The sequence below is a fragment of the Cyanistes caeruleus genome, chromosome 2 (assembly GCF_971803275.1).
Source record: "Cyanistes caeruleus chromosome 2, bCyaCae1.hap1.1, whole genome shotgun sequence".
Classification (NCBI taxonomy): domain Eukaryota; kingdom Metazoa; phylum Chordata; class Aves; order Passeriformes; family Paridae; genus Cyanistes; species Cyanistes caeruleus.
The window spans coordinates 9958561-9985250 of NC_141702.1; the positions used below are offsets into that span (position 1 = coordinate 9958561).

Here is a 26690-nt window from a genome sequence, read left to right on the forward strand (position 1 = left end):
GCCGGGGCGCGCAGGCGCGGCGGGGCCGGGGCGGGCAGGGGCGGCGGGGCCGAGCGGCGGCGGCGGCCGGGGGGAGCGGCCGGGGAGGTTCAGCCGCGCTCTCGCTGTCCCTGTCCCTCCGCGCCATGTTGTTGTGAGCCCCGGGCGGGCGGGAGGGGAGGCAGGAAGGAGCGGCGCCCAGCGGGAGCGGCAGGAGGAGGAGGAAGGGGCTGGCGGGCGGGCAGGCGTGTCCCAGCGGCCGCTCCGGCTCCATCGCCGCCAGCCAGCCCGTGAGTACCCCCGGGGGGCCGGCGCCGCGCTGGGAAGGCCGCGGGCGGGCGGAGCGGGCAGGCGGGCCCCCCTTCCTTCAGCCCCCTTTTGTCTGCGGGTTCGGCTGCGCGCCGAGGGAGGGGAGAGGGAGGGGAGGAGGAGGAGGAGGAGGGAGGGGGCCATGTTGTGGCAGGTCACCGGGCGGCGCGGGGCCTGCGCGGCGGCCTCGCCGCCTTTGTGTCCGCCCGGGAGCGGCGCCGAGGTGGGGACGGAGCGAGCGCCGTGACGGGCGGCGGCGCCGGGGGAGGGAGGGGCGGCATTGTGCGCTCGGAGGGGCCCGGGGGCAGCCGACCCCGGCCCGGAGGGGTGTGCGGGGCCGAGTTGGTGCCTGGGAGAGCGTCGGGGGCCCGGGGCAGACGGGGGCGGCCGCAGCGCTGGGGCTACAATGGGCTCCGGCTCGCGGGGAGCGGAGCCGGGGGCGGCGCTCGGACCCTACGGGCCATTGCGTGGCTGAGATCGCACTGGCTTTGTTCGAACGTACGAAAAACTTGTGTTATTTTTTTAGTGTTCTTAAAGGTAGTAACCGCTTCCTGAGAGTGCAGCGAGAAGGCCATATGCCTTTGGTGTCTGGTAGAACACAATGAAGCGGTAGGGTTTGATTCTGCTTCAAACCTGCCTGTGCAGACCACAATAACAAAAAGTTGAGGAAAATACCTCCTGTCCTGAGTGGATCGTCCGTACAGCGAACAGCTTGGGGTTAATCTCCATGGCAGTTATTGTGCAAAGATTGTTGGGTTTTGTTTTGGCATGGTTTTCTTTCGTGCATTTCCTAAGATCAGACTTATATTTCCTTGAGAGAAAATTAATATTTTTGGGACGGTTTATATTCTTCTGTTTTACAGTTTGTAGCAAGATGGCTTAATACCAAAATGTGTAGCGTGTTTGAGTTGTGATAAAGAGGTTCTTATCACCTGATTTCGGGATGCTTTTTTCTGAGCAATTAGATGTGTATGAGCAATGAGAATCGGCAAAACTCTTAATTCGCCTAATATTCACTTATAGGCTAGATGTGAACCAGATACTTTGAGGTTTATTTTACTTTCTCTTTGTTGCCTCTCCACTGAGAGATCAGGCCTTCATAGTTTCAGTGAGCTGATGGTGTAGCTCTTCAGGTATGTGGAATATGAATGCATTCGAAATCTAATTGCTATGCCATGTTACCATTTTTACACATAAAGCATAGTTTTTTTGTTATATTTAAACACGTCTAAGTTTAAAACCAGATGTTAACAACAGTCGCAGTTTTGTTGAGAATCTGAGGAAAATGTTGCCTACTTTTCTCAACAACTGTGTGTCAACGCGAATATAAATATGCTGGGGAAGTGGGAGAAGGAAACTCGAATAAAAAGGGAAATGCTAATTTGGTAGTGGTGTTGCTTGGGTTATATGTGTGGAAATGACACGAAATCACCTGACAGTTTTCTGAAGTGTTCAGAGTTGAAAATTTGGAATTTGGCCCAGCAGAATGGTTAGTAGGCAAATGCATGTGATAAACTGCTTGATAATGCACATTCTGCAGATTATTATGTGGATGTTGCACATAGGAAAGTCCATGTTACTAGAATCCTATTTTTTCTGCATCAATAAAAATGGTTTGTTTTTATTTTTTTCTTGTAGTATCACTGTAGTACTGAATCCTTTTCTTCTGTTAGGGATGTTGGCACAGTGCTGAGGCAACTGTAATTGTATCTGGTATCATGATTGAGCTAATAGTGCAAGCAGTTGGCTGAAATAGCTGGGCTTGCCTGTCTTTTTATGAGAAGATGCCTCTTGTTATGATAGTTTAAATCAAATCTTACAGTGGATTGTGGAGTACACTGGAGGCTTTATGTAGCAGTTTTCCTTGGGTGTTCCTCTGCAATGTTCTCGGTGGGCCAGATGTTGCAGATGTATAGGGCAAGTGTGTTAACAGAATATCAGCTTGCTGAATACTGTGAGCTAGATCTGATTTTTAAACACCACTTTCTAGTTCACTTTTAGATATTGCCCCCTCTCCTTGATTAAGTGATATTTGACTATACACTGAATAACCAGTGTGTGTAGAAGCATTCTCCTTGGTAATTTCTTCCTTTTCTTTGTACAGTGGTTTCCAAAATCCCAAAATTATTTGAACAAGTTTTTATACACAGAGGCACATAAGCAAATAGAGGGTTTGAATTACTGCTTGTATGTCTTCTTGCTTTTTTTTGAATGTGGAATTATATGAAAATTAACTGCCTATTACAGTAAAAAGAAACCTGAATTCTCTTGAATGTTAAATTCTGTGTTGTGAATCTGTAAAATGAGCATTAATACATTGTATATTTTTTTTTTTAAGTTTGATAGAAACTCTACAGAGGAAACAACATAAGACAGTAGACGTGATGTATAAATGCATCTCATTGTGTTTATCAAAAGTATAGGTATGTAAGAGAGTTATCAATCTTATTTCCCTTCAAGTAATTTAGGTAAAAATGTTTGCCTCATTTAATTGGGATTTCCCCACCCATAGCATCTGTTTTCTTGATTATTCCACATAAGCCATTGCCCAGGCCTTTTTTTGTCTTGGGAATGAGGCAAGAAATCTCTCCTTTAAAAGTTACTGTAACAAATAATACCAATTGTCTAGTAATGAAGTTGTAGGCACTTACACAGTCATATAGTGGAAAAGCATTTTAAATTACATCAAAGCATATAACGAATTTGGTTCTAGCTGCTTCAGTGTCACTTCAAACAGTTTGTGTAAAATTTATACAATGGCTTGCATGCTAAAACTTTAAAGCAAGATTTAGTTTGGATCTCACTTGGAATACCTGCTGTGGTTTTTAGAATAGCAGGCAAGAGCTGATATGTGAAATGTTTATCTTACAAATACAGACCACTTATCTCTAAAGATTATATTTTATTATTGCTTAAAAGATACTCTTTCTAAACAAGGTTATTTAAGAGCAGTTGTAGGTATGTAGAAGAAATACATCTGAGGAGGTTAGGACAACGATCTTAGGAGTTAAGAAGGAAATGCAAAACTCTACAGCAAAAGCATCTCAGTAATAATCCACAGTTGACTTTTTTGCCAGTTCTCTGTATATGAATCTATTTGCACTACATTTAAGTGGTGATATGATCTGCTGTCCTCTGCAGGCTGTGCTAAAAACACATTTGCAGCCATTCTAGGCAGGCTTATTTTTTAACAACAAATATTTGTGTAACTTGGACTAAGTAATCTGGTGTACGTTTTGTAGCTGTGATTATTTTTAATTAAATTTTTCATACAACTCCAGGATAGGTTACCTCGTGCTTCATTGGCAAAAGTCTCAGTTACAGCTAATAGGTCTGGTTGTCTGTCTTTCCATATAATGCTTCCAGTGTGTAAATCCTAGTGGAAATGAGTGGAGTCATGTCAGAGTGTCATGTCATGTTCATAACTTTGCTCTTAGATTTCATCTGTGTTTTACTAGGAAGAATTTTGGGTGATGGATTGAGCTAGTTATATAGTCATTTTGCATGGCTGATACGAAGTTTCATGTAGAATTAGATCATAAATCTCTTCAAAGAGGAAGTGAGTTTTTAAAAGCTACATTAAGTTCTGTAACTCTTCACGTGTGTGTATTGATTAAATACGAAGCTAGACTTGCTGGAAATGACTTTGTGTAGTTGATCTAAAAATGAATCAGGCTTGACTCATTTTTCAAGTATCTTCTGTTTGTCTCCTCTATGATATATATTGCTTAAATTTTAGTTCTGGCATGGTGAAGTGATGAGTTAATCAAATATTCTGAAGAAGTTGCAGAACTCATGTTACTACAGTATTTTGACAATAAGCAAATGTCTACTGTAGTAGTACTGATAAGACAAAGTAGCATTAGATCTTGAATTACTCATAAAACCAAGATAGTTCAAGATTATAAAAAAATACTACCTGTATATATAAAAAAAACCTGTCTATATATTATATTTTTTCTTAAAAATGAGACATTTGGTAGTCTATAAGACTCAGTAAAGAAGGTAGAATTGTGTAGAGGGATTAAAGGACTGGTTTATTTTGTCTATATTTGAGATATAAGTATTGTAGTCTGATTAAATATCTATCCACATATGTTAGATTTTAATTGGACTCACCACTTTCCTTTAGCAGGAAAAATATGACATTTCTTGGACTGAAATATTTTTCGTTCCCTTAAAACGTACTTATTTTAGATTATAGGTGGTATTTTGGATTTTATTTATGTCCATTCACATACTAGAAGTTTGATAATACTTCAGTTATGGTAGGTCAAGAGTGTGTGGAGATCATTAAGTGTGGGTGTGCAGGCAGGGACAGGTGTTTCTTCCTGAGAGGATTTTGTCGATACCAAAGTGTTCTGCTGTTGTAATTTATAATTGTTTTAAGCCAAGTCTTAAATGTTTCACAAGTGAGCTGATGAATTTAATTTTAATCTGAGTCTGAAATCTATATTTTGTGAAGACCTGCACATGTACTGTTGTATGGGTTAGAGATGTTTAATGTGAATTACTATGTTGGAATGTTATGTGGCTTAACACATTTGAAAGAACAACTGAGGCTGGGGTGTAAGAGTGAGATGTAGTTCAGATAGAGAAGTTAGTTTTCTGTGCTACTTTGTTACAGTCTACTAATTATAGAATCAGACATAGCACTATAACAGAATTAGTGGTTTTACACATCATGCTGAGTAATAATGTAAAAGAAACTGCTGCCTTTGTGATGGAAAATTGTATTTTGATTTTTTTAGCAAGGAAATATACGGGCAAGCATTTGTATGTAGGGAGCTCTACCATTTGAATATATTGTTTTCTAAAAACCTCTGTGGTGCTTTTTTTCCTTTTAGAGTCATAGTTTGGCAGTGGCATTTAAGATTTAAGGTTTAAATCAGTAAACATATTTCCCAATATATATTGTTCTTGTATTGCTTAGACTTTTTTTTTTTTCTTTCTCAGTACTAGTTCTAAGAGCTATATATGTAAAGATATGTAGGGGAGAGCCTTTTATGTTATCAAGAGTTTTTAGCTTTCTATGTGGAGTGAGCATTTCTTGTGTCCTCCTAGGCATGGATGAAGTGTCCTGGCTGGAGATCAGAGGCACGAAGCATGCGAACATTGGTCCAGAAGCCAGTGAGGCTGGAGTAGGATTTGCCCCAGCTGGAACAGTAGCTGCTGTAACATCAGGGCCCAGTTCAAGTGGAATCACTTCTCACACCATCTCTGTAACTGTGGTGTCAGGTGCTTCCAGTATCCAGGTACCCCTCAGTGGACATTTTCCATGCCACAGTTGGAATTTCTTCCAGCAGCAGGCTGGAGGGCAGCTGTGTGTCTGGCAAACACAGCTGGCCCACAGGAGATGGCATTCATATAGGTCATACAGTAGATAGTTAATTTGTTTTTCATTGGAACAGTCACTGGGTTTTGTGTCAAACCAAGTCTTTAGGAACAGTATGTGTGAATTAAGCTGATTTTTCAAGGCTGTAATAATACAGCCTAAAACTTGACACTGATTTTGTTAAAGCAGTTATACATGAAACTGCATAAAGTCATTTTGAAATGTTCAGTTGGAACCATTTGTTTAATTTGCATAAGCATGTCATATTTCTCTGAGTGCCTGTTTTTATCAGAATATGATAAAACAATTAGTTTAGAATTTATGCAAAGCAATTGCTTCAGTTTGAAAAGGCACTCACTCCTGGTAGGCTTTATGAGAAGTAATATGCATTCAGTACTGAGTCTTAGTTGTTACACTTAGAGATAAGACTATTTTATTCAAGTGAAATAAAACTAAATCTAAATTAAAATGTGGCTTTTCTTTTGCATATGGTAACCTAGAAGAAAAAAAAAAAAATCCAGTTTTTAAGCTGTTTGCCCTCAAATTTTTCATACAGATTCACAAGTTTCTTTTAAAAACTTTTGTTTGGATTTGAAGCCAGGAATTACTTTCTCCCCCAGGATTCTGGTAGTGTGCCACATTTTAGATCTGCAACAAACTTTCTGCACCTTCCCAATCCCAAGGACGTGTAGGGACTGTTCTCAAAAAATGTATTAAGTGTAGGAGCAAATGTAAATAAATAAAATTTGCTGACCTTACAAGCAGGAATGCCTGTTATATCTTCATCTTTTTCTTCACCTTTTCTTTCTCATACTTAAATTTCTTTCGGCATTTTCTTTCTGGCTTTCCCTTTTACTATTTTCTTATACTGACCTACATAGCAAAATAGAAAATATTTTACCTAACATCCTGCTTTATGCTGTATCATGTTCTATATTACTTGTACAGAAACCATAAAGCAGTTTTGTAAATCTAAATGGCTACAATATTTTATTTGTCCATTTGGATACATTTATTGAGAATGAAAATGATTAGTTTTTCCACAGTAGTGGAAGTTGTACAGGTAATGGTACTGATAAGTTTACTTTCACAGGTAAGTAAATGCTGAATAACAGTTGTATCTCTGTTCTGCCACCTGCTTTCCATTCCCAGTGATCAGAGCCGTGCCTTTATCAGCAGCTTTTAGTTCATTTAGGTCCCTCCAAATACTTCTGGATTCCTCTCACAGGTGAATGTCATGCACCTCTTACGTGTTTTCTGGTAACTTGAATGAGGGATGCGGAGGAACTGTTCTTTGTTTTTGAAGTGCTTCAGTGGTTCTGTGCATTATGAAGATTTGGTGTAGGGGAAACTGCTCTTTGCTGTGCATTATCCACATGAGAATAGTAGTTTTCAGTTTACTGTAATCATCATCTTATTGTTGTGCCATATTTTAACTCATTTGCTCTCTTTCTTCCATAGCAGTATAAACCAGCAGAAATCAAGGACAGATCAGGCGACTTGTCCATTTCAACTCTTTGAGTTCTGTGTACCACTCTTCTTTGAGATGTAGTTAAGATTACTGTTCTGTTGGAGGTTTTTTTGGGTGTTCTGGTTTTTTCGGGGGGTTGGTTGTTTGGGAGGGGTTGTTCTTTGTTTTTGTTGTTTTGGGGGTTTTGTTTTTATATGAACAGAAAACTATAGAACTAGATGTACTAAAGAAGTGGGTTTTCTAAAATCTGTATTTATGCAGACCGTGGAAATTTACCTGGGATTATGTTCTATGTCTACTACACAGACTGTTAGGCTAATATGTTAAAAATAGAATTTTTTATGCATTCAAAGAAAAAAATGGAAAGAAAACGAATAGAAGCAAATATAGTAGATAAACATCTTGTAATGTCTGATGTTCAAAGAATCACTGAATGGTTTGGGTTGGAAGGGTCCTTAAATACCATCCAGTTCCAACCTCCTACCCCGCCATGGGCTGGGACACCTTCCTCTAGACCAGGTTGTTCAAAGTCCTATCCAGCCTGGCCCTGAACACTTCCAAGGATAGGGCAGCCACAGCTTCTCTAGGCAACTGATACCAATGCCTCACCGTCCTCAAGGTAAAGAATTTATTGTAAATACCTGCTATAAACCTGCCTCTCTGTCAGTTTAAAGCCATTTACCCTTGCCCAGTCCTTCCATGCCCCTGTCCAACTTTCCTGTAATCCCTCTGAGTACTGGAAGGTGCACTCAGGTCTCCTTGGAGCCTTATCCAGGATGAACAACTCCACCTCTTCACCAAAACCCCAAGAACTTCTCCCCAGCATTACACTCCATCCAGTTTTCCAGGTATACTCCTCTGTCAACTAAGTCCCATGAGCCTGAGGCCTTAACCAGTGATTTCAACTAAATACAGAAGGTGGAAAAACGTTGTATGCTTCTTGGTGCTTTCATACCAGAAGCTTTGAAAGAGTTGTTGGGAGCAATAAGACAAAGAGATCTGCTTGGCTGGAGTCACAGATTGTGAAGAATCTTCAAATTAGTTAAAGCACTAAAGAACCTCAGTAAGAGAATAAGAAGTTGATAAATATAATTCATTAATTGCAAGAAATTAATTCCTGATAATACTAGTGAAACATTATCTTGGTCTTCTGAAAGCCATCTGAAATATCTTAAAAAGAGCTGAAAGCAAGGCAAGACAATGTCTTTAGTAAAGATAATTATTTGTCTAGTAGGATATTTAATTTTTACTGTGGTTAAAGGCTGAGGAATTGCTTGTCAGTGTCCCTGATAAGGGGTTATTGAGGGATGAACTGTGGGAATTATCACTGAAGTGTCAATAGTTGGAAGGCAGTTCATGCCATTAATAAGATACTTTAACTTTTGGTCAGCTCTGAAGTGATCAAGTAGTTGGATTAGATGATTCCTTCCAGCAGACATATTTTATATTAATTCACAGTAGCACTGGAGGCCTTTGAAAGCCCAGGGAAAAATCAAGTGGGTTATCCTGGAGATCCATGGTAGTACTGAGGCTTAGTGTACCCTAATTTGGAAATTATCAAGACTAATGGAAGAACTCCAGGTGGCACACGCATTTAAGAGAGGAGCAGGGAATTGAAACACACCACACGGAATTAGATTCAACACTTGGTTGAAATGGAAAATTCCTTTTGCTAAGTGTGTACTTGACACATTGGTGTCCAAATTAACCAACCAGTGCTTAAAGCTAACATCATCATCTTACAGAGCATTTTAGCATAAGAGGCACAGAAACATGCAAATCATTAATATTCTCAGTATGTTATGTTCTTCTATATCTGCTTCAGCTGTAGCAATAAATATTGAAGTGGTGGACAGCAGTTACTAATGGCCAACACTTCAGAGACTTGAACTACTTTGCAGGCAGAGGGGGAGGCTCTTAACAATAATTTGCGGCATAGGAGAGGGCAGAGGCTAAAGGAACATGCTCTGCGTGAGAGGTGATAGCCAAAAATCTTTGGACACTCAGCTGAATAGCAGTGCATGCACAACTCCTCAGTACAAGATGTGAAAGCCAGCACTGTTAATTTGAGTCAGGACACCGCCATTGTCACCTTCCATGCTAAAACAGTAGTGACCATCCAGTCGCTGACTGGGTTAAGTATATAAACTCCTTAATCTAGAGATAATCATCCCTGAGTGCCATTAATCTTTCTTTGAATTATTTAATACTGAAGAGAGTTATGAAGGATAGTGAACTAAATATAAAAATTATTTCACTCGAGGTTTTGACATTTTTTTTCTTTCCCTCGAGACCAAAAAAAACCATTTCAGTTTCTGGTAGTAGAGCATGTGGGGAAGACTGCTGTGTTCTGTGGCATCATCCTTTTGTTCACTTCCTCATGGGGCTGCAGATAGGTTAGTGATCTGTTTGTCATTAATTCCCATCATTTCAGAAATGAAGAATGGTCTAGGATAGAAAGGCATAGTGATCAGCAGTCAGTATGCAATATTTGGAGTTAGCGAGAAGTTTTTTTAAAGTCAGGATATATTTTCCAGGATGTTGGAGTACTTGCAGATGTTCTCCCCACACGCAAACAGTTACAGCAGTGTGATACTGCCCAGACTACTTGTCCTGTCTTCTTAGTTCATCTCTATCTACTTCCCTCTGTCATGGCAAAGGTAGTTAAACACTTCATTAGTTCAGTCTAAGTATTTTGGGTTGTGAATTTTAACATGACCTGGGTGTCTTTGCTTCTTGCTTTTGAAAGAAGCAAGAGTTGATCAACAAGACTGACAGAGAAAAGCTTCGGCTGTAGCAGCCTTTTCCAAAAGTCCAAAGGGTAGTGGTGCTATAAACAAAAGAACATAAATTGTATCTTTACACAAAGTTTCAGTTGAGTTGCAGTTGCTGCAACTCATTTGTGTTAGAATTGACAAACATCTCAAAGTTTTGTGAGTAGCTGCTGTAACAAAGGAAAACCCTTGAAGAGGAAGAGGAGAGAACAAAGGGAAGAGTCTTACTGAGTTCAAGAGCTTTTTGACACTTCTGTGGTCTGGAGAGAAACTGTACATTTCAGTTTTTGCTGGTATCCATCCTGACTTCCATGGGGGTCTATTAGAATGAATATAACCATGAGAAAATGTATAGATGCTATTAAACTAGCAAAATGTGCAAATACTTAACAGGGTGAAATGGACAATTCCTAACAAAAATTCTGCCTTGGTTTTAATAAGATTTTGTTTGTTGTTCAAATAAGATAGACTAATATGTTTGTGCAATAGAAATTGGGAAATCATTTTCCCATATGAGACCTCACAGTCATGTAGCCATCCCTTGAAACAATGAACATAATTTCTTCATTCAAATTGAGAGCAACATAATCTGTTTCCTGACCTTACAGTGGGAATTGCATTTCCTCAATCATTAGTTCTTCCTTTTAGAGATTTTAGTTAAAGCTGTCCCTAGAAATCTAAATATGCTTGCAGTCCATTTTTTTAATTTCCTCTCTTTGTTTGCAACTTTTACTTCAGCTTAAAAGTTTAGTGTAGTTGTGAAATATAACTGATTTAAAGTGATTTCAAAATAATTTTCAAAAATAGATTTTAAAAGACTTTTTCAGGTGTTAATCACCTATACAAAACATAAATACTTTAATTGCTAGTTTTTCATTGTAATAGTTCAAGTTTTATCTTAGCTGATTGATGGGGTTGTTCTCCCTGTGAAGTTAACATCCCTCTAAAGCTGTTTTTATTTCTGTTTCTGCAATGCAAGCAACAAGTTCTCTAACAACTTTTTTTAAGTATTATCTTTCTGTACTTGGGTTTGCTCTGGTTTAATTTTGAGTTTGCCATTGTTATCATTTAGTTCCTGTAACATTTAGCTCCACTAAACTACAAGTCCAGATTATGGTTGTTGAATGTATGATTTAAGCAGCTCCTCAAACTTGCAAATAACTAAAACTTTTCAAGCCTCACAAACTAGTAAAAGAAATCTTAGACTGGCAGGATTTTCCATTGTGCCTAGAGGAGATCTGAGGGGGGAGGGCATTTGATTTCTTCTTTGGAAAATCTGTTCCCTGTTAAAACCGTCTTGTTCAATAAATTCCTGGTGAGATTTTTCTGTTATAGTAGTGCTGTATGAGATGGGGCAAATACTGTGAGTTTCTCAAGCGAATTGTAAAGTTGGGCCTTTTTTCTGTTAAAAAAAATATTAAATGTCTTTCAACTTGCTTAGTGAAATATCACCTTATTGCCTGCTTGTGACTCTCAGTTCTGACAGCAGACATAGCTGGAAAGAGGAAATTTGTCTCTTTCCCCTCTCTTCGATTTGAAGTAGCTGGAAAAGGAGTATTTTGTCATGTATTGCAACGTGGTTTCATGTAATTGGACTGAAAGAAAAGCATTGAGAAATTTTTGGTGATATGCTTTACAGTACTTCCCTTGATGGAAGAAAATTACAGCATTGAATTTTGCAGATACTTGGTTTGTATTTTTAGTATTTTCCAGCATGTAATGCATGGAATAGGCAGCTTAATGTGAGCTGTCATCAGGGCAGGGAAGAGAAGACTAATTGCAGTCACCTGACTGTGCAGGCAAGTTTGTTCTGACTTCTATTCTTTAGAGACTCGTTTTTAATCACTCCTTCCAATCACATTTGCTGTTCCTCTGCATCTGCACAGTTTGTGACCTTTTCCAGCAGCATTTTGAACTGCAGGTGGTGGTTTCAGCCAGTGAGGATCTTGACCATTTACCCCCCAGTGCATATTGTCTCATGTGGTGTCAAGTGGTGAACTGCTACCTCCTGCACGAGGACTTTGTGTTAGTTGTGTCTTTATTAAATATCTTCACCAGTGTCCTTGTGCTGTCCAACATACTCCCATATATTTCCATCTGCCTTGATGTCTCCAAATACCTGGCAAGCATTGTCAAATGTCTTCATATGAATGACTGCTTCTCATTTTACCAATTTGATTTCTTGTATCAGTCTTTGTAATATGTCTTAGAGTTCTTTGAAGCAGAGTCCTTCATACTTTAGTGCTTATTCAATAATTAGCATAGGGAGAGCCTGGTTTGATACTACAGCAAACATACTGTGTGGTCAACTGTGCATTATCTTGGATTTACATATAGATAAACTATGGTGTGTACTTGTGCAGCAGTGGCTCTGCATAGAATCTGTTCAGGTCTGTGAGGAATTACTGACAGCTGCATAAACCTGAACAGTAGTGCTGCTTCCAGAGGGAGTGTGAGCTGGGAGCAGCCATGGAGCACCAGAGTAGGAGCCAGAGACCTGAGCTGGTGGTGTATGGAGCCAGCTGGATTTTTTTTTTTTTTTTTTTTTGCATTCATTCCCTTGTGCTCCTCGTTCTAGGTGAGGTTGTGAATGAGGCCTTGTTCTAAACATGGTTATTGTGTGGTTGTGGAGTTTTGTCCTAAAGTTGGAAATGGTTTAAGGCATTCTGTGAGAGTTTTGCATTATATCCAGGTGGTGGGAGCCAGTAAACTTTTCTAAAAATGTCTGCATATAGGCATTCAAGCATTTTGCATTTGCAGCAAATTTCTTGATATGTTCTTATTCCCTTACATTATTCATGGCATCAAGAAAATAAAAATATGGGTTAGTGTTAGTTCTTCTGCTTAATCTATGTTCTTGCTTGTGGGTTTAGAATGCTGTTTACCTTTTTTTATTAATGTGATTTAGAATTGGTGGTTTTGAAAATAAGACACTGCTGTATTGAGCAGAGAAGCTGCATTTAGCCTTCTGAACTACCTTGATTTGGTACCAATTACATTAAAGTCAGGGTGAAGAAGGCCCTTGTGTGTCTTTATGAAGAGTTATGTGAAAGCTTTTTTCTCATCAGTGTAAAGATGAAGAGAAAAGCAAAGTGGTTAAATAGTGAAGGGAAACATGTAGTTGGGTAAATTATTTCAGGGAATACTTCATTTTGTGTGAGGATGAATAACCAGAAATTTAGACATCTAACCAGAGATTTTGCTCATAAAATCACCATCTGATATTTTTTAAGATGATAATTCAAATGTGGCTTGCTTTTATCCACAATTACTGCTTTTGCCTGCCCTACATACTGTGCCTGTTTGTGTACTGATAGCGGCTTTTACATATAACTGCTCTTGAATTTTTGGCTTCTTAAATGAAAAAAGTTGAAGTATTTGGCTTTAAATCCATTGAAGCACAGATATATCAATATCATTCTTAGAACTAATTTTTGTTAAAATGGCCTACTTAATTTTGGTTTTTTACTTTTGTTTACTGCCATTGGTATAAAGTCTTTGGTGTTATTTATGACTGCCTTTTACTACCTTTGAAGGACCATGCTAGCCAGCATTTAATGAGATATTAATGTCCAAAGCTAGGCTGCAGCTCTTAGTGAATTAGAAGTGAGGTTTACTGAGTTGGAAGTAGTCTCTAGTTCTTGTCGTTTTTTTTTTTTAAAGTTGGGTTGTTTTTTTAGCTTTTAGGCAACTGCAGAAATCTATGGGTAGTTTAAATACATGTTGTCCAAAAAGAACATCCATAGAAAACAGCTGAAATAATTGATAACAGCAATTCCTTTAAATGTCTGTTCACCTGCTGCAGACAGATAAGTAGAAAACACATATACTTCCCTGTAGCAAGGGAGGAACTAAAAAAATAAACTAAGAGAAATATGTTTTACCAGTCCCTGGCTCTCCTTGAGGTTATGTGGAGTTTACAAGCTATAAAAAATTCAAGGTGGATTTTGGAGCAGACTGACGTATACTTGAAACCTTGGGGTTTTTCACTGTTATTTTATGCTGAGAATACAGAGAAGTTGTGTCACCATTCTTTGTAGTGGAATGAGGAGTCTAAAAATTCCGATTTGTTTGTTTGGGGTTTCTTTTTATACTCTTAACTGTTGAGTTCATTATATAAGAACTACGTATTTTCATTTCTGGTTGTAGCATCTACTTTGAGAAGATCAGACTCTATTGGTATTCCTTAGTTTCTTCATCCCTGCTCAGGAGGGAAAAAAAAGGTAAAACTGAAAGGCCAACAGCTTGTTCAAAATGGCACTGGACCATGAGGGAGAAGAATTCATGATGCTAGAAACTTCTGAGCAATAAAATTACTGGGAGAACTTCAGTTTTTCCATGTGTTACTGAAAACTAAATCCTTGAGAAAGTAATATTTTTTATGGTAAATACATCTGCCATATTCTGGAGCAAACAAAATGAAAGTAAATGCTCTGAAGAAGGAGATTGTTACATTTCAGTTGCTGGAGGTGTGAGGAATGTTTGTGGTATCAGCTCTACAATAACAAAAAACTGTTTCCGGGAAATTCTGTTAGAGTGACTTCTGGAATTTCCTCAGCCCCACTTTTAATAGGGATGGGGTACATGTGTATGTACATACATATGAAATAATTTTCTTCATATAAATTGTGTTGTTTATAAATGAGTTATGTTCAGTGTGATTCCTTAGGATCACATTATTTTTAAGATGCTGTTAAAACCCCATAATTCATCAAACAGAAATTTAAAGTCTGTGCTTTTGTTGTAGTTTTGTGGGGTTTTTTTGGTTTTGTTTTTTTTTTTACTTTTCGGACATTTGTGTAGGGGAGATGTTCTGTTTCAGATTCCTTGGTAGCAAACAGAGAAGTGAAGATAGTTGAGATTTTTAAACAAAACACATCAGCAAAAAGAACATTGATTACAATGTAGAAAATTAATATATGGAAATTTTTACTTGTTCAAGACCTGTGGATTCCAGTGTTCCAATTCTTGTTAACAAATTTAAGAAAATCTTGTTGACTCTATTAGAATGAAAGTTGTTTCATTAATCATTACAAAATACACTGAGATAAATTGTCCCTAGTTCCTGCTTGTGTGTAGATATCTTTAGGGCTTATACAGAGTTTCCACCTTCAGAAAATGCAAAGTTTTAAGTCTTTTTTTTATAGTATATTGCCTAGAAAGCACTTGAAGGTTTTTTAATTTATTAAGTAAAGCTTTTGAGTGAGAGCAAATGATAAAGTAATGAAGGCTGACATCTCAAAACAACAGCACATCAAATTAATGTCACACTTCTTTATATGGAAGTAGCTGCATAGTTTCTACTCACTGACAGAACCTTTCTGTGTAGAACAGGAAAATAATGGTTAGAAATTTGGGTCTTAAAGTCCTCTAAACTTGTGCTACACCACTTGTAGCACTTGCTACTGTTACCAGAAAGGTGATGCTGACTAACCAGCTTAACAAGAAATGTAGATATTTAAAATTAGGAAAAAAAACCCCAAACATATGCATATAAGTAATCAGCACCAATTAAATTAAGCATGTTTAGACAGAAACTGCAACTCATTTCATTTCACAGCTTTGTTTTCAAACTTCTGAATGTATTTAGTGTCTTCCTTTTTTGTTTCTGGTATATTTATGGAGGAACATTGGAGTGAGAGTTGCCAGAATAGTGTTTGCAGCAGAGGAAGGCGAAGAGTTTCACCAAACTTCGTGGGATTTGTACCTAAACTGTTTCATATTGGAAATTAAACCTGCATGAAAAATTTTTATTGTATGAAAAATAGTTCTTCAGTTTGATTTCTTGAGCAATAAAGGACCAGTCAGCCCCTTTTAAAAATAATTCCTTTTTCTTGTGGCTCATTTAATAAGCTAAAAAATGATAGGAAATATTATTTTAATCACTTGTTCTGACTGTATTTTTAAAATAATTTCCCATTTAAAAAGCTCTCAATGGACAAGTTGTTACAGGCTTTTTCTTCCATTTTGTAAAACTGTTTTATACTTTTAATCATGTTTCTAGATTTTTGTTTTGCAAACTTCTGTTACCCTCCCTGCTGTGCTGTGTATTTCTTAGAAACTTTTGAATGGATAATTTCTTTCGCAATTAAAAAAACTGAGAAACTTGCTAAGGTTGTTTAGTCTAAACTATGTGCCCTATTTATGTAGGAATATATCAGTTCAGCTTTTCAAATGGTGCAAACAGCATAACCGTTATAAATAGTTATGAAATTTGGTTTCAGTACAAACACTTTAATTTATATGAACCTGGTAGCTCTGCCAGTATTTGGCTGTACAGATTAAAATCCTGAGCTTGAGGACATTTTACAGTAGTTTAGGAAAACTTGTACAAACAGTTCTTCCAGTCTTAGGGCAAAGCTTGAACTGGTTGGGTGGGAAGGAGAATCATGAAAGCCTGTGCAGTGAAGAGACAAGTTTCTTACATGATGAAAGAGTTCATTTTTAAGGGAAGCAAGTGCAATTTCTTAAGAGTCCATAGCTGGGTTTTTTAGGCCATGAACCATCATGTAGTTCTGAAATGGGGCAAAATGTCCATCATTTTCCTCTGTGTTTCTTGGTGATACTGATGATACAGTAATGATTTCTCTGTATCATTTGTTGGCATAAGGCTATTCATATTCAAGTAAATCATAAATAATGATTTACTTGAATATGAATCATTTTCCAAACTTGATGGTGACTTGTGAGATATTATCCAGCATGCTTTGACATATATATTACATATGTGCAGATTTATACATGTTCTTGATAAAAACCTAGAGAATTAATTTCTTCTCTGTGCAGGCTTTGAGGTTATTGATATTCCTATTGAAAACAAGGAAGCAAAGAATGTGAGTTGGCTTTTTCAGCAGGCTGGACTCTGCTTTTGCTGAGTGTATTCCCCTGCCTCTTTAATGTGCTGCAGAAACCCCACCTCAAAATCTGCTCTTTTCTGTCGTTGTCAATGTTCTCAGTGCTGCTAGGATTGCTTCTCAAACTACAATATGCTCACAAAGAAATAAAGCACAAGAACATGAAGGTCCAGAGTGATTGCCGAGCCAAGACAACTAAAATGAGAAATTTGGTTTTGTTAGAATATTTCAATGTACTAAGGGTCATGGAGTTCAGAAGCATAGTACTGCTCAGTCTGAGAATGAATTAAGAAGCCAAAAATACTTCAGTTGAAGAACTACTCAGTTCCTTGCAAAAGTTTTAGTTGGTTCTAAAACACTATTATAACACAGTGAAAATTGTTAAGTGCTTACTGGCAGATGTAGTACTTTTGAGATTGTAACCATAGAAATATTTGTTAGAACTTAAATTTGGTTGCCTAAGTCTTTTGTCTAAAGTGCCTAACACCTTCTTTATTTGGACTGCTTAAGGAGCCTGGATATTTTGGAGTATTTTGTGAATTTTTCGGTTCTGTTCTGTTACTGTTGCATGTGGCCCTCAGAAAACCTTGCCTCTTATGAAAACGCAGTACCTGTTGACTTTGAATTACTTGGGAACAGCAACTTTCATTAACCAGTTGGGTGGTAAGTGAACTTTGGTTATCTGATGCTTCAGAGATGTGTGAGAGGATGCATCTACTTAAAAGCAGCTTTAATCAAGCAAATGTCTTGTTTTCTTTTAATGTTACAGGAAATAGTTGGTGTTTAGTGTGTAGAACAGTTCAGTTGTGCTTTTAGTAGTTGCCTGTTCAGCTACTCAACACCTTTTGTTATCTGGATGCACTGTGGGTTGGCCTCTAAACCAAAGTAAGGATGTTTTAGGTAATTTTGGTAAAAATATTATAGAGTAGAAATCTCTATATACAGCCCTTTACTGCAGTATGGCATAACAGATTTGGCTATGTGCAGTCTAGGCAGGTTGTATAGTTTTCTTTCTTGTTCTTTGTTAGGAATCGGTTCGAGATTTCTGTCTAATATTTGTATTAAAAATACAATTTTTATTTAGTAGTTTCAAGTTGGCTCCTTATCTGAAAGGTTTTTGGGGAGTGTTCTTTTTGGGAGTTTTTTAAATGTCTTTTCAAATATCTGGTGACTTTACAATACAGTGTTTAACTTAATGGAGGACTGGCAGAATTGCTGTTGGGTTTTCAAAATAGTTTAAGTTGCTCATGTTAAGTCTCTGCCATAAGCATATATCTTACATAAGATAAATGCTACAGAGGAGCCACCCCTGTAGAAAACTGCTGGAAGGGTATTTTGCATTGAAGTCATTTAGTAATGTTAAGAAAAAAGCAGAAGCATTTGCAGTGTAAATAGCAGCTTCCCTTTCTTTCCAGCTGCCATGCTGTAATTACCAGGTGTTTTGTGTTGAATTTCTGTCCTAGGACACAACTTCAACTGCAAAATACGTCTTCTTTGTCACAGTGGTTAGGGTACTCACCTGAGAGGGGAGGGATGGGATTTGGAATTTCTTAATGCAGAAAAAGTGGCTTTCCTCCTTGCTGGTCATCTGATTTAGCTACTTTTGATGTATAAAATAAAGTGATATCATTCTCTTGGATACTGTGTTTTTTGTTATTATTTTACACAGGCGTTTTTTCAAAGAAGGGGCTGTTCTTTGCTTTTGCAAGAAAATGGTTACAAGCTTATTTCTTGCAAGATTCAGGGTTATTTGAAAGAGTAGTTGTCCCAAGGTCTGGATGCCTGGATTCCAGAAATGGATATTACTGTAAGCAGTGTTTCTTGTGGCAGTTCTAGATGATTTCCAGTCAAGAGTCTGCAACCCTAAATCTGCCGCTCACCAAGTTTCATGCTACTGGTTGAGTTACCATGTAGCCAGCACTGAGTGGATACTCCTGTCCCACCTCGCTCAGCACCAGGTTCTCCTTGTTGCTCTCCCCAGGTCAGATGTAGTAATCTCATCTCTGTGATGTTTTATCCAATTCAGCTGAGTGATGTGGCAAAATTCTCATGCATGGAAAAGGAATGGAAACACCAAAACCTTCTGTGTCAGTTACCTCGATGGTTACGAAATTCATTCAAGGGGAGTGGTAAAAGCTGTTAGGTGAAGGGCGATGGGACTGTCCTCTACAGAGTCTCAACAGAGTAAAGGAATGGGTTTTACATAGGCCTCTAGGTTTATAAAAAATTATTCTAAATTTCAAGGGGAGGGACAAAGTGTAAACTTTAGGAAGAAAGAGTCTACTAAAACATAATTGTGTTTTTAAACAGAAATTTTGTGTTAAAATCTAATTCCTAGTGCTGCAGTGAAAAATGGACTACAATATGCTGGTATGTTGTATCTAGATCCTGTAGAAGGGGAAGAAGAGAATTTTCTATTGGTGTGTTTACAGGGAAGAAATCATGAATGCTTATGGCATTTTACCTACATAACAGCAGTATGTGAGGAACTGTTTTACCTAAAGACAGCTCTGTGTGTAATACCTGTTTGTGCGTAATTTGGGGGCCCTATGGAATGATCTACTGTGTATAAGAAATTTGAAACCATTGTCCAACCCCCTGCCATAGGCAGGGACACAGACTTTCCATTAGACCAGGTTACTCAGAACTCCATCCAGCCAGGCTTTGAGCAGTTCCCAGGATGAGGCAGTGATGTAATCAAACAAAACCAGAAAAAAAAACTTTGTAAATGTTGAGCATGATGTTCCCCAGGCCTCTTTGTGACTTATGAATTATTCTGTATGACAGGGTATGAATAAAAATAGAAAAAGGGTTGGGTTTTTTTTTTAATGTTCTGAATTTGTTTTAAAAAAGGTATTCAAATGTTTATTTCTGGAATCTATGAATTAGGTTAATGCTGGTATTGAAATAGAGAAAATGAAACTCCTTGGTAATACAGATAATCCCAACCAAAGTTTCTCCTTTGGAGAAGGGGTGTGTCTTTATACATAGGAGATCCAGCCGGGTGTCATTCTGGATGTTTCCTTCTGTTGTTGGAGTGATAGGGCTGGGTTAGTGTTGAGGAGAGATACTGAGATACCGGTGCTGCCTGTGTTTTCTCCAGTTTGTAAATGATGTGTGAAAAACAGATTTATGATATGGGGCAGGATCTTGTGAGCTGTTGTTGTGGGAGGATAAAGGGATGGTATTTTTTCTCTTGCTGCTGGTAGCAATAGATAACGTTAACTTAAATTTTAAATTTTTATGAAAGAGGCAAGTGAGCAAAATTAATGTTCATTGTGCTAAAGTGTATTTACAGTTTTATAAAACTTAAGTTTCTTATAATCGTCTCTGAACTGCTTAGAAGAAACAAGGAGTGAGCTGTGCTCTTACCCTGATTCTTGGATTGTCTTTTCTTAAAGATATGGAAGGAGGGGTGGCCATGGTTTTGGACTTCAGTGAATTGTGAAAAATAAGCATTTATTATTAGGTCTTGCAACAGCAAAAAAACCTGAACAAATAAAACCACCACCACTGAAAGTTAAAACAAAACCAACAGAAAAACAAACAACAAACCCCAAACAACCCACCCAAAAACCACCACAACCAAAAAAAAATATGTCTCTTTCAAGCTTGGTTGTTTGTTATTTAACAATGATTTGGGTAGTGTTTATGGTACATATAGTTTGGCAAGCTTTATCTGCAAATTTGTGTTGAGATCATGGAGATCAAAACTACATATTGAGACAGAAGTACCTAAATTAATACTGGTTTGTAATTGAAACTAAAGTGCATGACCTCAGCATGGACAATGGCCTAGGTAAGATAATCAGCTATCTCAGCAATCTGTAGAAGAAATAATGTTTTCAGAAACTGCAGTATTTAAATTCAGAGGTCTTCAAGGTTTGAGTTTCTGATTTTTCTTCTCAAGTAATTGCTCTTCTACAGTTATATTTTCTGTGTGCATGCACAAATACTTGATTGTCCCCTGGAGCTACTAAAAGTTTTGCAGAAAATATGAACCTATTTTTTAAAATACTCACTTGAAGAAAAATGTCTTAAGCTTTTTAAAGGATATGTTAAAATCTGCTTTCAGTTTTTAAAAGAATAAAATCAACCTAATTAACTTAAGTGTCAGCATTACTGGAATAAGGCCAGTGTGATGGTGTGCCTACCCCATAATTCAGTCTGAAACGAAATTTGCTCTTCAGTATCTTAGTGAAATGGTTGGGAAGTTATTTCAGACTCCATTTTAACTAAAATATTGTTCTTCTTGAGGGAATATTTATTTGAGCTGTGAAGTTTCTTTTTCAAAAGCACGGAGACACTCAGCCTCAGAAGTTAATGGCTTAGAATGATTGAGGCAATAACAATAGTTTGGGAGTAGAATTTTGAGAATGGAGCATCTATTGGCCAGTTTTCCAATGCTAAGAAAGAGTTGTTTGTGCCAGAATGTTGAAAGCACCAGATTGTTTCTTTGCCTAGTATTTGAGGATCTGTTGAAAAGTGTTAGTTTTGTGTTATCAGCTGTGTGGTGTAACTTCAGTTTGGTTTATTGGCTGGTGGAGACAGATGGATTTACTGGTCAAAGTAACTCCTCAAGAGAGACTGGTATTGGGAGGGAAACTAATTTCACTTTACCTGCTGCATGTCAATATTGGGAGAGAAGGGAAGGGAAAGAAACAACTCTGAATTTCCTTTTTTTTTATTTGCTTTTCTAAGCTTATCCTGGCTTTAGAAAGTTCTTATGGAAACCGTCTTCTTAGAAAAGAATGAGCCCAGTGCATTGTATCTGTGCCATGGAAAAAAGAGGTGGTTTATGCAGCAGCAACTCTTAGTTTAGTAAAATACCTTCCATATTTACAACAAAAAAAAAAAAAAAAGAACAACCTGCAGAGAAGGAAAAGTGTTATTTCCTGGAAGAGAACATGAGGAATTGTGATAATGCAGTTACTAGATTTTAAAAGCAACACACTGCTAGTAGGTTTTTTGACCTGCCTTGTGAGCCTTTCTGTGTTTGCTGCCAGGTGTACTTAGTGTGCAAAAGTTCCTGTCCTTTCTGAAGGATTTCATATGCCCAAATCTTTAATTTCACCTCTTTTTCTTTTCTTCTTTTTTTTTTTTAATATTCATTGCAAATGTAATCGCTACCATTTCTAAAGTGAGCAATATCTGTACAGATGTGTGGAGATTAAACTGTTTAAGTCGCTTGGAATTTCTTGCATGTTATTTTATTGGCAGGGTACATTGAAGTGATCACTAACTATATCTGTTCATGAAATCTAGACTCATGTTCAGACTAAATTGGGAAGCACATATTTTGTGTGCTTTCAATATTCAGAAATCTTCTGGAGTATTGAAAACTCTTACTTTTGAAAAGTTATTTGACTAATGGATCTTTCTTTTGTTTTTCCCTTTACAGGTTCGATCTGTGGATGAGATGAATCATGAGTTTCAAGCTCTTGCCCTAGAATCTCGGGGAATGGGAGAGGTAATTATTGAGGGCTGAAAATCCAGCTGGTGGTTCAAAAATGTTGATGCAGTTTAAGAAGTCTAAATAATACAACATGAAGCAAAGAGCTTCTCTTAAGAACAAGTTAATTATTTCTGTCTAAGGTGAAGAGAAAACTAAGCACCTTAAAAGAGCATTGGGATTGTTATTGACTGTTTCTGCTGTGTCTATGCCATTCTTGTTAGATGAGTGATAGTTCTAGTGAAGTGAAAGGGTAATTTTTTGTAAGAGTGTAAAAGTCTATGAAAGGAGGCATGTTCTCAGTCTCACTGTATCTAAGCTAGTGGAACAATGCTTGCTACTCTTGAGAAGCCAAGGAGACTGGGATTTGAAAAAAAGGTTTGGCTCCAGAAAAAGTGAACTGGCATACCCAGAAGAAATGTGTGATAACTTGCTATTTTTTCACTGGTAATTACTCCTTAAAAGATTTTTAAGCTGAGCTGAAGAGTGTTGTTATGTAATTTAGCTGCAGGGAAGAAGGACTATTTCTCTTGACTGATTTGTTTGGTTTTTTTTAAAATAAGTGTGCTTTAAGGTTGGGGGAAGAAATTTAAAAACATGAAGAATGACTTGGCTCCTTCAAAAGCAGTTCCCTGAACTGTTTAGTAAGTAATTGATAAGCATTAGGGTTATTTGCCCTGACAGGACCTGGTGAAGAAATTCATGTTGAACTAAGACTTCAAACGTGGATCTTCTTGTCTTGCTGGATATTTATCTAATTCAGTTGATAGTTGAACCAGTGACAATATTGCAGCCCAAGTTTCTTAAAATGGTGGTAGGAGTCTTCATAGAAACCATAACTTTCTGATGAAAAATAAGTACTGTGTTGTAGTTGATGAATGTTTCTGAGCAGACACATGGCCATTCTTACTTGATTTTGTTTTTATTTTAATGAAGCATTCAAGCAATCACTTGGCTTTTCAGCCATTTTTGCTTTATCCAGGGTTGTCTTTGAACCAGCTCCCATTTGAAAAAAAACAATAATAGATGAAGCCCTGTTCTTTAGAAATCTGAGTAGCCACACTGTTCCCCTCCCAGTTCTTAAAATTCCTTTTGAAAAGTAAAATGTTAGTGAAGTATCTGTGATAGTACCAGCAGCGTGAAGAGTGGATGGGTATAATTCATGGTAGTATTTGCTCTTTTGACACCCACAAAGTAGTCTTTAAAGCTTTAAAGAAGTGAAAGTGAAGGATGGCACATATGCCCGGGAATTAAATTACAGTATATATGACTGTTCACACAGATTTTCATTTTAGCTTATCTCAGATGGAGGGATGTATTTCTGCATGATTAGGATTATGTTGGTTTGTTTTCTTAGCATTCAGTGGCTCTATAATGTTTAAAAAAACAACACACAGAGAGTCAGAGTTTTGATGCAGTACTGCAGCATCAGAAATTGATACTATATTATGACCCTGCACTAACCAGGTTATTTTGTCTTTTGTTTCAATGATGTCTTCCAGGTATCTGGAGGTAATACAGGTTCACATAGCTAGGTCGACTTACTCAGTAATTTACTTGATGCATTGCACAACAATAAAGTAGTTCTGGGATACATTCCATGGCTGTTTTAATCATCTTCTTCTTGATTATAGCCTTCGAGACTATTAAAGGAAATGTCCTTATAAAGTAAGCTAGAATTGGTAGAGGCTCCTACATGCTTTGAAAGGTATGAAAAAGAAGTCATGTCAAGTGAACAGTTTCCAGCTATTGGGAAATCATGTTCCTCATTTTCTCTGTCTGCCAAGATTTTTCTCTGAACTGAAACTAATTTCTTTTTCATAATTCTAATCCATATTGGTACTTTTCTTCACAACTGGGTATCAATACTTGGCATTAGGAAACTTTGTCTGTGTTGCAGACATCTTTCTCTAAATGTCTCTTAAAATTTTAGCTTGCTTAAATTGTGCCATTGGTTATACACAGGTGATGGCTTCTGTCTCCAGCTCCTAAAATCTATGGTGACCTCTAAGATCATGCTAGTATTCTGAAGAAATAAGAACAAATGGTGCTGTTTCTCTCCGGGCATCCCTATAATCGGGGCGAGCAGAGTGGGCTGCAGGACTTCCAGTGTGATCCAGTACAGCCACACAAAACTTACTGCCAAACAGAACAGAAAACTAAATCTTCTTTTGATAATGTCTTGGTTTAACTTACAGGGTCGAAGCACACAGAGTTCATTTTAGGAACAAAGTATTCATTTCTAGTGTCAAAACTTGATTCAGAGAAATTCAGTTGATGTGTTCATTGAGCTCTGTAACAGAAATAACTTCTGACCTTAAAAAACAATTCTAAAAAATAATTTAAAAATCCTTAATTCAAGAGACAGTAATGGAGACTGTGCAGTTTCACGCCAGAGAGCTGGTTAAGAGGCAGCCTTAGTATAACTGGTTGTTATTATTTATGTGTAGTAAAGGGCTTTGTTCATCTGACAGACACCTAACATAGACCATTGCTGATATTGAAAAGGAGACATTTAGTCTCCTTAGACATTAATTAGTGCTGTCAAAGAGTAAAGCACAATTGTATTGATTTGAGATGACATTTCTAGTTTGTCTTTTTCAGTAGAACTAATTAAGCACATTGTTTTTCCCCCTCTGCCAAAGAATATGTTTCAGTTTCTGAAAAGTGCTACTTTTATTTTAATTAATTTAATTAATAATTTAATTATTTTAATTTATATTAAATTTAATTTATTAAATTTAATATTTAATAAATTAAAAGAATTGATAACTGATAGGGCTGCTTATTTGACAATCCAAGGGCTGATTGTTGTGGTTTTAAAGCAGTAACTAAAAAATTACTAGAAAACTTACTTATTTCTTGCTGTGAGATGCAGATGAGAACAAGACCAAAACAGGCTTAAAACTTAAAAGGAATGAAGAAAGTTTATTAACAAAACTACAAGAATAAGAACACCAGAATAAACTTCTAGAAAACTCTTTTATCTTCCACTACCCAACCATTCTCTTGTTCATATGACAACATAGAGACAAAAAACTTTGGAACTTTGGTGTTTAAACAGTCCCAATTCTTGCTAGAGTCTTTTCATCAGCCTTTGTAGAGAAACAGAAGTCTTCTTTTGCTAATCTATGGAGTTTCTCACACAAGAACTATTTCTGTTACAGCTTTCTATTTCTCTGATGCCAGCTGCCCGGAAATCTGTCATCAGTTCACTCCTCCCATTTCACATCTGAGGTGTGTTACAGGCCATGAGTCTAGGGATGTCATTTTTAAGGATGACTTATTCAAAGGCAAAAGTTCTTTTCATCTGTCTCTGTGAGCTCCCCTGGAAAACAGAAGTTTTCTCTTTGCCTCTCAAGGCCTCAAATCTTCAACTATTACTTCTCCCCTTCTGTTCCAGCACCTCACTGTATCACAATTACTCCACCTTTTGCACAAAATCCAAATTTTGAACACTCCATTTCTCCCAATATACTCTGTCATGAATTAAAGGAGTTTTTTCAGAATATTATTGTCCATCTCCATAGCTTTAACAGAAAAATATTTCAATTAATTAAAGCATCTCCTTATTATCTACCTTTTCTGAAGCTTAATTCTTTTCTTTACTGTCTTTGATAGTTTATAAAGTCTCTTTACATGTTGATTACTCTCTCTTTATTTCTCTGGAAAAAAGGATTAATCTGCAGTTCTCATCTGGGTAAGGAAAAGGTTAAAATCTTGCCCAGGCTTTGTAGATGGTTCTGTGATCTCTGCCGGAGCAGCGGCTGGAGCTGTCTGCGATGGAAGATTCCTCATGGCTGCTCTGGAGAGTGTGGTCACTGTCTCAGCTTGGCGCAGGTCAAGAGCTTTTTTCTTTCTTTACTCAGAAGTCTCTGGTGAATTCAGCCGCAGCAAAAAATCTGCAGCCGAGCCAGGAACCGGCCTGGCCCGGCCAGAGCCCGGGGCAAGCCCCGCAGGCCCCATCTCCCGGCCGGGAGCCGCTGGGCCCAGCCCAGCCCCTGCCCGGGCCGCATGGAACGGGAAACCAGCTGAAGCTCTGTTACCTTTCACAGCCAGGAAACAAAGAGACAAAGAAATTCCCGGGCTTAGGTCTTAAGGTGGTGTTCACAGGTTGATCTCACTTTTCACTGGTTAAAACTGCTGTCAGTTCTTAGAAATGGCCAGCTTTTGGCTAGGAGACAAACTCCCATCAGCTTCCAGCGGTTTTGACTTCCTTATATGTTTCTCTTTGTTTTCTTAAATGCCAATCTGTCACACTAATACATTAATTTAAAAAGAGTGTCGTGTGTGTCACAGCCATCTGTCAAATAATAAAATCTAGTGGTTCTCAGGGAGTTGCAATATTGTTAATGTCATAAGATTGCATTTATTTAAGTATTTGAGGGACTTTGTTGTGTAGAAATTTTATGAAGACCATTTCAGTAAATCTGTTTAATCATCAGTGGTTTAAATTTAGCCTCTCAGTGTGGATGATGCATTATGTTTTGTGTTAAAGATACTTTATAGTCTTTGT

General features: G+C 37.7%; 1 protein-coding gene across 50 annotated transcripts in view; it reads left to right on the forward strand.

Annotated features, from left to right (window-relative positions):
- Window positions 1-26690, forward strand: part of PUM2 (pumilio RNA binding family member 2) — a 75059-nt gene that overhangs the window by 5327 nt on the left and 43042 nt on the right. For 12 of the 50 annotated variants that reach the window (XM_086875750.1, XM_086875734.1, XM_086875735.1 and 9 more), the window contains one exon: window positions 22124-22192. In XM_086875750.1, the coding sequence (XP_086731876.1) occupies window positions 22124-22192 (69 nt within the window). Of the gene's footprint in view, window positions 1-32; window positions 270-394; window positions 512-629; window positions 787-1360; window positions 1422-2626; window positions 2712-5350; window positions 5544-22123; window positions 22193-26690 lie in introns of those variants that run through there. The other 38 variants (XM_086875753.1, XM_086875736.1, XM_086875755.1 and 35 more) reach the window with 20 other exon arrangements.